The sequence below is a fragment of the Zootoca vivipara genome, chromosome 6, assembly GCF_963506605.1.
Source record: "Zootoca vivipara chromosome 6, rZooViv1.1, whole genome shotgun sequence".
In the NCBI taxonomy this organism is placed as follows: domain Eukaryota; kingdom Metazoa; phylum Chordata; class Lepidosauria; order Squamata; family Lacertidae; genus Zootoca; species Zootoca vivipara.
Genome location: NC_083281.1, coordinates 95,732,226 through 95,744,345, shown reverse-complemented (window position 1 = coordinate 95,744,345; position 12,120 = coordinate 95,732,226). Strand labels below are relative to the sequence as shown.

The 12,120-nt window shown below is 51.7% G+C and overlaps 1 protein-coding gene across 1 annotated transcript in view; it reads left to right on the top strand.

Annotated features, from left to right (window-relative positions):
* The window catches only part of ANK1 (ankyrin 1), a 184,857-nt gene that overhangs the window by 137,189 nt on the left and 35,548 nt on the right, over positions 1–12,120 (top strand). The window contains 8 exon segments of the mRNA XM_035119972.2: positions 358–455; positions 989–1,213; positions 2,480–2,634; positions 4,063–4,274; positions 5,914–6,118; positions 9,590–9,686; positions 9,994–10,222; positions 10,730–10,855. Of these exon segments, the coding sequence (XP_034975863.1) occupies positions 358–455; positions 989–1,213; positions 2,480–2,634; positions 4,063–4,274; positions 5,914–6,118; positions 9,590–9,686; positions 9,994–10,222; positions 10,730–10,855 (1,347 nt within the window).

The following is a 12,120-nucleotide window of genomic DNA, read 5'->3' as shown; positions in this document are numbered from 1 at the left end:
GGTCTTCCGAATCCGATGATCCCATGAAACAGTACCTTTCTGTCCCCATTGAGTCATCTCCATTGGCCTCCATGGCTCTGAGGTTTGGGCAGGGGGGCAAAGCCCACATGCTTTGAGGACATGCACCTCAAGCAGGCTGCTGCCCAATGTCCTCTCCCAACCCACCCCTGGCTGCTGAGGGAGGGGCCCTGAAATTGTATGGCTGGGATCTGGAGGAAGATGGACCACCGTAGAAGAAGAAGACTGGTGTAGGGGTGCAGAGGTGGGGGTGGGGGGAGCCCTCAGTTTCCACAGAGGTCATCGGTGGAGGCATCTAGGCTTGTGCTTGAACGGGCCCTCTGATTCTGTCCCATGTAGGCTTCCAAGGAATTTGATGAAGAGTCTCTCATCCCAAGCAGCCCTGCCACAGAGACCTCCGACAACATCAGCCCTGTGGCCAGCCCAGTCCACACAGGGTGAGTTCTTTGCCCCCAGGCTCCTCCTGCTTCTCACATCCCCACTTGCCCTGGGATGTTTCCCTGCAAAACCCCAAAGCGGAGCGTGTCCTTCAGGCACCAGGGATGTAAGACAGATCAGCCCCTGCAGCTACCCTGCTGACGTATCCTGAGTCAAATCAAGGAATGGCCAAGCCCAGCTCTGTCTTGCATGCTCTGACTGGCAGCAGCTCTCCTGGCCAAGAGACCTTCTGCCATCGAGGCAGATGCTCTTCCCCAATAAGGAACATAGGAAGCTGCCTCATACAAAGCACTCAGCCACACCATTGCTTGCCACACCCCTTTCCCCTGGGAAACCTGCAGCTTAGCACAGAATCAGAACAAATGGCAGCTGGGTTCCCCGCAGATCCTCCAGCTGAAGAGCAACCACTGGGGTGAAGGGGGTGCATTTCCAAGCTCCTCTGCCCCCAACTTCTCTGCTTTGAGACTCTGAGGAGCCCTGCTGTGACCTGTGCATTTGACAACTGAATCCTGCCTTTCCCCCCCCTCCCCAGATTCCTCGTCAGTTTCATGGTGGATGCCCGTGGCGGGTCCATGCGCGGGAGCAGGCACAACGGCCTGCGCGTCATCATCCCACCCAGGACGTGCGCAGCACCCACACGCATCACCTGCCGCCTGGTCAAGCCCCAGAAACTGCAGGCCCCGCCTCCTCTGGCCGAGGAAGAAGGGTTGGCCAGCAGGATCATTGCCCTGGGCCCTGCCGGAGCACAGTTCCTCAGGTGAAGAAGGCTAGACACAAGTGGGTCGCTGGGCCATTGGCACTCTGAGGAGAGCTCTAATCCCCCTCTGCCATGTGTGCTGGGGGCAGGAAGAGGAAGGGGGCAGGTGGTCCTGCTGTTCTGCATCAGGAAGACATCAAAGCCCTCATGATACCTCTAAGCGCCCAATGCGTATAATCTCAAACACAGGGCTTGGGGCACATCCAGACTAAAATCCCAACATCCTATCTCTCTGTGTATGTGATATGTCCATAGCTTTCAGCCTAGAGATGCTGTGGAGCAGAGCAGGGATGGGAGCCCGTGGTCCTCCAGGTGCAGCTGAAGTCCAGGGTCACTGGATGACCTCCAGGGTCCCTCCAGCTCTGTGACTCTGTGGTTCTCCACAACACTTAAAAATAAATATTATAAAGGTTTTTTATTAACGTAAAATCAAGAGTACCCAAAACCAACCAAACCCCGAAATTTAAATTACAAAACATAGGAGGAGCAATATAGAGGTTGTATTTTCCAAAGAAACAGAAAACAGATAATGTAAAACAGTAAGAAGAAGCAAAACAGAGAATCAAAGCCAAATATCACAATCTGAATCTGACACATAAGAAATGAAATCCCACCCAATGGCATAAAAACGTTCCAAGTCTTCCTTAACTTTAAAAGCACATATTTTCTGCACTAGCCAGAGTCTACATAGAGCTTCATCACACTTCCTCTTCTCCTGCTCTTTCCCCTGGAGAAAACCGCTCCTTAGGGCTCAGCAAATGGAGCAAATGGCAATTTGGGTTTTCTCCAAATTGACATTTGCTCAGAGGAGCGGGGAAACCCCCTTGGCCCTGTGCATTCCAGGAATGGAACAAGCAGAAGTGTGGACAAGAACATATTCTTGTACCACAGCAAGAAGTTTAAGTCCTATAGTTGAAGCTTCCATTTCCAGGCCAAAGAAGTTTCTTGCTGCATCCATGGAAGATGTTTCTTAGATCGGAAAGTTGCCATTTGACCATCCCACAAGTTTGAAAGTGTGGGTTGAGAGGAGGCTTGGGTGGGGCGTTTAAAATTTAAAAAGATTTCTTGAAAATTGTCTGTCCAGAATTTGGATGCCAGAGCATTCCCACCAACACAATTGTCCTCCTGCTTGCACAGCAGCACCCACAATCCCACGGGGCATTTGATGTCATGTGAGAAAGTTGCACAGCAGTGGTGCTTCTCCCCAACTCTTGGGTGAGCATAATGGCCACCCGCTTTGGGCCCTGACACTCGACTCTCCCACAGCCCTGTAATCGTGGAGATCCCTCACTTTGCCTCGCACGGCCGCGGTGACAGGGAGCTGGTGGTTCTGCGCAGTGAGAATGGATCCATATGGAAGGAGCACCGCAGCCGCTACGGAGAGAGCTACTTGGACCAGGTCCTCAATGGCATGGATGAAGGTAGGAGTCCCTGGCAGGAACAGGAGAAACCAGTTGGGGAAGAGGCTCAAAACTGCCCAAGGAGCGAGGAAGTGGTTTCCAAGCCTCAGCTCAGGGGCAGAGGGATCTTCTTCAGCGCCCTTTGCTGAAGCCCCCTTCAGCCCCTGGGCAGCCTCCCAGAGGCCAGAGGCAAAAGCAGGCAGAAAAATGATTGTGAATTTCAACTTGGTGCAGTAAACTGGTTTCTTTGCCCACTCTCAGCCCGCTCTGCCCCTCATTCAGGCAGGCAAGAAGCATGATCTTCAAGGACACATTCCAACGTGGCAAAAACACTCAAGGGTGTGTGTGGCCTACAGAGACTTCCTAGGGCCAAGAGGAGAAGTCAGGAGGGCTGCTTGTGCCTGCCCCCCGGGCCTGAGGTTTTCCACCCCTGCCCTAACCACCAGCGGCGTAGCTAGCCACTCGGGTGCCCGGGGCGGCGTGTGCACCCTGCTGCTGGGGGTGGAGCGAGCCACCCATGGGAGTGGGGCGAGCCAAGGCAGGGCGCACTGCATGAAGCCTCTCGGCAGCTTCCTCCTCAGCTGTAGGGCGGCTGAGGCAGTGGACAGACGCAAGCCCCATGCTGCTCAAAAAGCAGCGCTAAGTTTGCAGGCAGTCCGCCCGCCACCTCCCCCTCAGGAGAGATGTGTGGTTCAGGCACGCTGCAGGCCCCACAGTGTGGCGCCCAGTGCCCCCCCCCCGCCTCACCCAGCTGTGCCTCTGGATTAGGCAGCTTCATGGAGGAGAGGGCTGTCAAAGGCTCCTAGCCACAAAGGTTGAAGGCAGTAATGCTTCTGGTTTCTGGAAATCACTCGCGTGGAGGGTGCTTCTGCAGTGGTGTAGGAAGGGGCATGCGGTGGGTGCGGGAGTTATTTTTTCAAGAACACATATTTTTGCCATTTTGTCACCCTCCTCAGTGATGACACCCAGGGCGGGCGGCACCCACCGCACCCCCCTTCCTACACCACTGCTAACCTAAAGGGCTTCCTCTGCTTGTGCTCTGCAGGTTGCTGGGGAGGCTCTTCTCTGGGGTGAGGGAGGGGGCCTTTGGGGGCCACCCCTAAGCAGTCCAACTCCCTACCTTGGGAAATTGCTTTGTCCCCTTCCGATGGTTTTGACAGACATTTGGCCTAGCAAGTTGCTGGTGCCTGTTTTATGCTCCCTGATTTTTTGGTGTGACATTTTTCGCTGCTGTTCCTGTCTCTCTTAGGCTGCCATTAATCCCCATCACCTCCAGTACAGTTTCATCTGTCTGCTGGTGGTTCTACTCAAAAGGAAAATGTAAATTAAAAAAATTATTCCGATTGCAAGGATCTATATTGATTTATTGCTCGTGGCACACTATCAGCAATATGCAGTTCAGGAAATCCTTGCTGTGTGCTCTTACTATGCCACTGCCAACTCTTACAGAGCTGGAGAGCCTCGAGGAGCTAGAGAAGAAGAGGATTTGCCGCATCATCACCACGGACTTCCCTCTTTACTTTGTGGTCATGTCTCGTGTGTCCCAGGACTGCGACCTGATTGGCCCAGAGGGCGGCTGTCTGCAGAGCACGTTGGTGCCTCTGGTCCAGGCCACATTCCCAGAAACGGCAGTCACCAAGAAGGTCAAGCTAGCTCTGCAGGTACAAGGACAACCTCCTGTCTCTTGCACCAGAACAGTCCAGGGAGACCTGGAGCAGGAATGGTGTGGACATGGGAGTCTGTGGGTGTAGGGTTGGGGGGCTTCGTAATAAGGAGACACAGCTGAAAGAACCAATGCAACTTCAATGTGCACATACAGTACTTCATTTTGCAACATAATATAGGCGATCAAAGAATATGGAATATAGACAACCCCCGATTTGTGCAGGGGTTGCGTTCCAGGTCAGAGTGCATGTTGACGGAGGTCGCATAAGCCTGCCCCACACTGTTATGCCCTCTTCAGGCTTCAAAAATGGCACATGCGTGCGCAGTTGCATGTTCTTAGAACGCACACAAAACGGGGGTTGCCTGTATTTTGGCAGGGAATAATAGAAAGCCATTGAGGTCCAGGCAAGGGATCTGACTGAGTGCTGGGTTTCAGGAATAGCAGCCAGGGCTGGGCAGTGAAAACTGGGGTTGTGCTTCAACATCATTCAGTATACTGAGCAACTTATTTGTTTGTTTAGCAAAACAAGTTTCTTGACCTTAAGGTAATGAATTAAACGTTTACAAGGTAATTGTAAACGTGTGAGGGAAAAACACTTAAAATATCAGAAACCAGAGGAGGGGAGGAGTGGGATTTGCTATGTCTGCCATCTGCAACCAAGTCTTGACTGTGTGGCTGCCTGGGGCTCTGCTGCTAATAGAGTAACAAAACCCAGATCCATTCAGTGCAAGCACACATTAAATGCATTATCCAGTCTGGTCCTCAGAGTGACAAATGCTGGACTGCTTACTGGATCTCCCACTTTTGCAGATCTCTGATGAACATTTTGGCTATTCAGGGGGCTGGCTCTGGAGTTGCCTTTGAAAGAGGCCACAGCAGAGCACATGGCTGGCATCCTGGCAGCAAGGAGGGCCCATCTTCCAGGAGCATTGTGACCCTTTTGGCATGTCTCCCTGTGGGAATGTTGGAAGACAGTAGGAGAGGATATATTGATTAATACAGGGGTTGGCAACCTAAGGCCCATAGGCCACAAGCGGCCCATGGAGGTTGTTTAACTGGCCCTGCAGCCAATGGGAAGCTGCACACACCTCCTTCGCGCTGGAAGGAGTGCCGGAAATAGCGTTTGCACATGTGCATGCGCGTGCGCGCGCACACACACACACACACACTGGACCACCGCGGTGTCTGTGGGACTGTGAATCGTGAGAATCACTTGAGTTAAGCAAGTCAGTCTGGCTTATCCAGATTGGATTTGTTCCTGGTAAATCCCCTTTTGTTCCCTCTTAAAAACAATAATGGCACAATAGTCTTCTTCAAGAAAGTAATGATAAGGTTTACTCACATTCAGTCCACAGTGTGATCCTGAAGGCAGACTTTAGCTTGTAGTTACAGATACAGAGAAAAGTGTGGGTTCAAGACATCAAGAGCAAGAGGAAGGTGGCTGCCTGATTGGCCCCTTTGTAGGGTCTGCCAGGGTCATGCCCATCTACCTGGTCACACATAGGGGGAGGACACTCCAGACCAGGTGTGACAGGAGTTCTCCTGGCTGGAGCAACATTCGCCTGCGTGTCCACTCTGGGCAAACAGGAAATGTTGTACTGGACTGCTTATGTTACATCCCACACTCCCTGCAGGCGCAGCCAGTGCCAGATGAGCTGGTGACAAAACTGCTGGGGAACCAGGCAACGTTCAGCCCCATAGTGACAGTGGAGCCACGCCGCAGGAAATTCCACCGCCCCATTGGGCTGCGCATCCCCCTGCCCCCTTCATGGAGGGAGAACCCTCGAGACAGTGGAGAGGGCGATACCACCAGCCTGCGACTCCTCTGCAGCGTCATAGGTGAGTGGAGATAACTGGTGGGGTCTTTAGGGCTGGAGCACAATCCTGCCTCCTAGTCTTGCTCACTTTGCAGGTTCCAAAGCTGCAGCTTGAGGCGGGTGGCGGAGAGATTTCAGGGATTTGGTGGGGGAGGCAATGGAAGGGAGCAAATGAACCACCACTGTCATCAACTGCCCATGATTTCACCCCTAGGGCGAGGGCAAGAAGATTTGCCCTCACTCTGCTTTCAGAAAGATGCTCCTTGATGGCAGCAGCACATGGCAACATGTTGAAGAGTGAGGAGAAATGCTTTCTGCGCTCACTTTAGGAGGAAATCATGCGGAAGAGGGAACGGTGGTTGGGGGGAGAGCCAGGAGTTATGGCACCGCTAAGAATGGAAAAGAGGAGGCAGTGGGAAAAGGTAAGCCAGGCAGCACTTTCCAGGAAGCTCCTCTCCCCCACTTGCAATCGTGCTCTCCCCCAAAATCTTTTAGTGTTGTCTCTTTCTTGGGTGGGCTGCTCTTTCAGGGGCCCTTCATCAGTTTTGGTCTGCTGGCTGGCTCTTTTTAATGGCTATGGGACTCAACTATGCCCTCTGCCTCCAGGGAGTCTTGCCCTTTTGTCATAGATGTTTTTGGATGATAGCTCTCATTGGCCCTGCCTTGTATGGATGGGCCGAAAAACATCTGGAGGGCACCAGGTTGGCGAAGGCTGAGGTAGGGAATCCCCCACAGGTGGCTGCCCAGGTGGATGTCTTCTGTGCTGGAGATGCAATGCATTTCCCCAGCAAGGTATTTATTCTTGCTTTGTACTTGGGAAAATATCCCCCTATCCATCTTTTTTGTAGTTATGTACAGTGATACCTTGGGTTACAGACGCTTCAGGTTACAGACTTCGCTAACCCAGAAATAGTACCTCGGGTTAAGAACTTTGCTTCAGGATGAGAACAGAAATTGTGCTCCGGCAGCAGCAGGAGGCCCCATTAGCTAAAGTGGTGCTTCAGGTTAAGAACAGTTTCAGGTTAAGAACGGACCTCCGGAATGAATTAAGTTATTAACCCGAGGTACCACTGTATTTTATCATTTCCATGCATAAAGCAGTTTACTATTAACAATGCAAAGTTAACAGCAAAAATTTGCACACCCCAGAATCGAAGCAAACTTTTAAAATAACTGATCCAAAAGATTCCTAATCATAATTCTTCCAGCACCAAATCTCCATGCCATCAATTTTGGATCAGCCCAGACAAGATCTTAAGTCTGTAATAAAGTGAAGTCACAATGACAGTGCTAAGATTTGCTGGGTTTATGAACAAGCTTCTACATAAGCTGTGTTTGTTTCATTTATTTAGCAGATTCATACCCTACCTTGCAATCAGGTAAGAATGCAAAGAACCCTGAACTCACACATGCCAGGGTGACCCAACAGCCTTCAGTTCTGCAGCTGATGGAGTGGGCCAGAGCAAGATTCCCTTCGGCTATCCCAGAGCAGCCGGCAGTTGGAACAGAGTGTTCTTTCTGGTGGAACAGTGCGGTGTAATGGTTAGAGTGTTGGACTAGCACCTGGGAGCCCAGGTTTCAAATGACCACTCAGCTGGGAAGGTTGCTGGGTGTCATGGGACCAGCCTCAGCCTCAGCTACTTCACGGCAGTGGCGTCGCAGGGGGCGGTGCGCCCCGGGTGCCATGTCTGGGGTGTGTGTGACAGAGGATCCTGCCACCGTCCGTATGGCGTTCAAGCAGCGCTGGTGGCAAACTGCTACGTACAATGCATGTGTGGTGTCGCACGCATCCGCTGTACGTAGTGATGCCACACATGCACTGTACATAGCGGTTTGCTGCCAGTGCCGCTTGAGTGCTGTACGGACAGCGGTGGGATCCCTCCGGCACCACTACAGCCGCAAGTGGAGGATCCCGCCACCGTCTGTACGGCGCTTGGGCGGCTCTGGCAGCAAACCGCTATGTACATGCAACACATGTGCGGTGTCGCACACATGCACTGTACGTAGAGACGTCACACATGTGCCCTACGTAGCAGCGCAATGCATGCATCATATGTAGCGGCACAACGCATGTGTAACCAGCGGTTTGCCCCGTCCCGGGTGTTGCTTAGCCATTGTTTGCCCCTGCTTCACGGGGTTGTTGTGAGGTCAGATGGAGAGGGGTGGGGAGGGCGACACCATGACCTCCTTTGTGGAAACGAACAAATACAGCAAAGTTTCCTGCAGCTGCTGCTTCTCTGCCTGGTGCTTGAGATCAGGCCAGTCTTTCCCTGGTGGTTGTCTTTGTTTTCATCCTCAGTAACTCAGTGACAGTGCATCTGCTTTGCATGCAAATAGTCCCACCCTCCATCCTTGGCATCTCCAGGGAGAGCTGGGAAGGCCCCTTGCCACTCAGCGTAGGCAGCTCTGAGCTGGTGGGACCAACAGCCGGGCTCAGTGCAAGGCAGCTTCCTGTATATGCCTGTGATCTCAGGTGAGCAGCAGAGCAGCAGCGAGGAAGGTTGCTTGGTGGTTTGGCAAGAAATTATGCATGGTAGTGAGCAATGGGGGGGGGGGAATGCTGCTTGGGAAGGAAGCAGGATGTGCTGGAAGAAGAGCAAGGTTGACTGGAATAAAATGTTGTTGTTGTTGTTACATTTATATCCTCCCTTTTTCTCCCAGGATCTCAAGGTGGCATATGTGTCTCTCCCTCCACCCCCACCCCCACCCCCCGTTAATCCCTACAACAACCCAGTGAGGGAGGTTGGGCTGAGAGGCAGAGACTGGCCCAAGGTCACCCAGTGAGCTTCATGTCTGAGGGGGAATTTGAGCCCTGGTCTTCCAGGTCCTAGGCTGACACTTAACCATTACACACCACACTGGCTGGAGAGGTGGCATATAAATATATTATGTAAAGATTAGAAATAAATATCAACACAGAGCTCACAGAATATTCTCCAACTGCAGAGCAGGCCCTTTTTCTTCACGACTTTGCAGCTGAAGTGGCAATTGAGCATGCCAAAGGAATGAAACACTGGCTCAGTTCTCCCCCTTCCCCTGGTGGTTTCTGCTTTTTCCATTTTAAGTGCTGAGTGAACATTCAAGTGTTTAAAAGTTCGCCTGTTACCTTGTTTTTCCACTTTGTAATTCATGTACTTTAATGCCAAACTGTGCTGTGCACCTGAGGAGGTTCTTGGGGCTTCTGCTTAGAGCCTCCCCCTCCCCGGCCCCCAGAGCTCAGGTCCAGGGATGGCCTGGGCCCGCTGGGACTGCTAAAGCAGAAGGTAGCCAGGCCAGTGCCAGGCAAACCCAACTTCCTCCCTGCGGAGTTCTGCAAAGGCAATGCTGGAGGAGCCTGGCTGGTTGTAGAGCAGCATGAGGATTGACCTCCTGGACCAGCCTTCCCGGCTCAAATCTGGGAAAGTGCATTTTGGACCCAAGGCTGTGAGGGCCCTTCCAGGTCAAAACCCTCCTGTGCACACCTGTGTGCTTTCTCCCCACTCTCTTGTCTCAGGAGGAACAGCCCCAGCACAATGGGAGGACATCACGGGGACCACAAAGCTTGTCTATGCCAACGAGTGTGCAAACTTCACCACCAACGTTTCTGCCAGGTGAGCCTGAGGAGCCATTGGGGGGAGTTGTGTGCATTGCACCTTGAAGGGCAGCAGCAGCAGCACTGAAAACGGTGACAATTAAACTGGCATAACTTTGGAACATACGAAAAGGTTAACCGGAGTCAGCCCTGTTTAGGGAAGTTCCCCAGAGTGACTGGGGAAACCCAGCCAGATGGGTGGGGTATAAATAAATTGTTGTTGTTGTTGAAGGTCTGGGAAATAGCTCAGCTCCCTGAATTTCTGGTTACGGCCGGGTGGTGAGCCTGTGGCTTCTTCCATGTGCCCCTTTCCTCTTCCCGCCCAGGTTCTGGCTGGCAGACTGCCCTTGTACAGCCGAAGCCATCCATTTTGCTATGCTGCTTTACAAAGAGCTGGCGGCTGTGCCCTACATGGCCAAGTTCGTGGTGTTTGCCAAAATGAACGAGGGCCGCGAGGGCCGCCTGCGCTGCTACTGCATGACCGACGACAAAGTGGACAAGACGCTTGAGCAGCATGAAAACTTCACTGAAGTGGCACGCAGCCGGGACATTGAGGTAGCTCCCCTTGTACCAGGGGCCCTGCCCTGCTGAAGCTGACCACTCGTGCTCTTGGCTGAGGGACAGGCCGCCGTCTAGAAGGAGCTTTTAAAGTGGTGTAATTGCCCTTGCATATTGTTAGTAGCATTAGAATTGTACATTGCAGGGGTTTCCAGACAGTGATTTGTGACCTTCATTCAAGTAGTTTGAATGCAATTAAAAATCATACAGCGCCTAGCACAGCTCATTACAATTGCTACAACAGGCAGAAAAATTATTTAGAGGCCAGACCCTCAGCAATTTTAAAGGGGTTTGCTGGGGAGGAGGAATTTGGCTCAAATGCCTCCTTATTGATTGATTGATTGATTTAAAAAACAAGCATGCCAGAGCAAACTACCTGCCCAACATAGCTTCTAGGGTGCCCTTAAACGTGTGCCATGACAGAGTTTCATGATGAACTGCCATTTCTGGAGGTGAAGCATAAACTTTTCAAAGGCTGACGGACCTTACCGCCTCTTTCTGCAGGTGGTGGAGGGAATGCCTCTGCACACAGAGCTGTCTGGGAACCTGGTGCCCATCAAGAAGGCCACCCAGCAACGCAGCTTCCTCTTCCAGTCATTCCGGGAGAACCGCCTGATCATCCCTGTTAAGGTAAGAGGCAAGGGGCTTAGCAGGATGTTTGGGGAGTAAAAGCTGCTCTCACCTGTGATGCCACTGAAATTCATCATGATCTGGTTGGCAATCATGTTTTCCCAGCTTGTTTGCTTATTTGTTTGTTTGTTTGAATTTATCTACTGCCTTATATACACAGGTCTCAGGGCAGTTCACAAATAAAATCATAATATAAAACCACAAAATACACAAAATAAAAACAACAATAACCCAATAATTCCCCCAAACCCCACACTTCAAAAGCTTGTGGTGCCCAGATCCAGGGCCCAGGCCTGTTGTTGGATAAAGTGGAGCAGCTGCTTCAGGTGGCAGGAGCTGGAGGGCAGCACACCCACACCCTATTTCCCCTGACGCCCTTAAAGTGGCCTGCTTCCTGCTGCACAGTGGACAATGCCCTCCCATCAGCAGGGCTGAAGCACAAGCCAGTGGTCTGTCCTGTCCCTGCAGTGGGGAGCAGGTGCCGTCTTTTCCTCCCCCTCAGAGAGCACATGGCTCCAATACATCAGAAGTCCCACATTGCTTTGGCTCAGGACCAGCGCCCCACCTAGTCTTTCTCTTGAGCCCAGCTGTAGCTGCATAGGCCAGGAGAAGCGCCAGGAACCCGCGTCCAGTTGGTGTTGGCCTCCCCATCTGTTCATCTCCGCAAGGAACTTGTAGCTCAGTGAAGGGAACAAGGTGTGGAGAGGGCCAAAAAAAGACATCACAAGCTTGGAGTAAACTTAGAATCATAGAGTCGTAGAGTTGGAAGAGATGGCCTATAAAGCCCTGTGAGGCTTAGGTCCAAGCTCTCTGAAAGACCATATTCCCACCTACAAAGCCGCCGGGGTTTGGGGGAGGCCCTTCTCTCGGTCCAGCCACCCTCACAAGCCCACTTGGGGGGATGTGGGAGAGGGCCTTCTTGGTGGCAGCTCTCAGATTGGAACTCTCTCCTGGGAGAAGTTAGACAGGCTCCCTCCCTGCTGTCCTGGAGTCCCTTTCTGAGAACAGGGCAAGGTATAAATGAATAAATAATTGTTATTATAATAATTCTCATTCCAGGAGGCTTTTAGGGAACTGACTGCATTTAATGAAAGGGCTGGTACTGTGCTGTTTTTATTGTAATTTGCTGCATGTTTTTAATCTCTCTCTCTCTCACACACACACATAAAGTTTTAGTTCTATAAATGTACAATTGTTTTTAAATTATTGGGTTTCAAAAAATGTTTTTAGTTGTTTCTGTTTTATTCATAAGCCTGAGTCCTTGT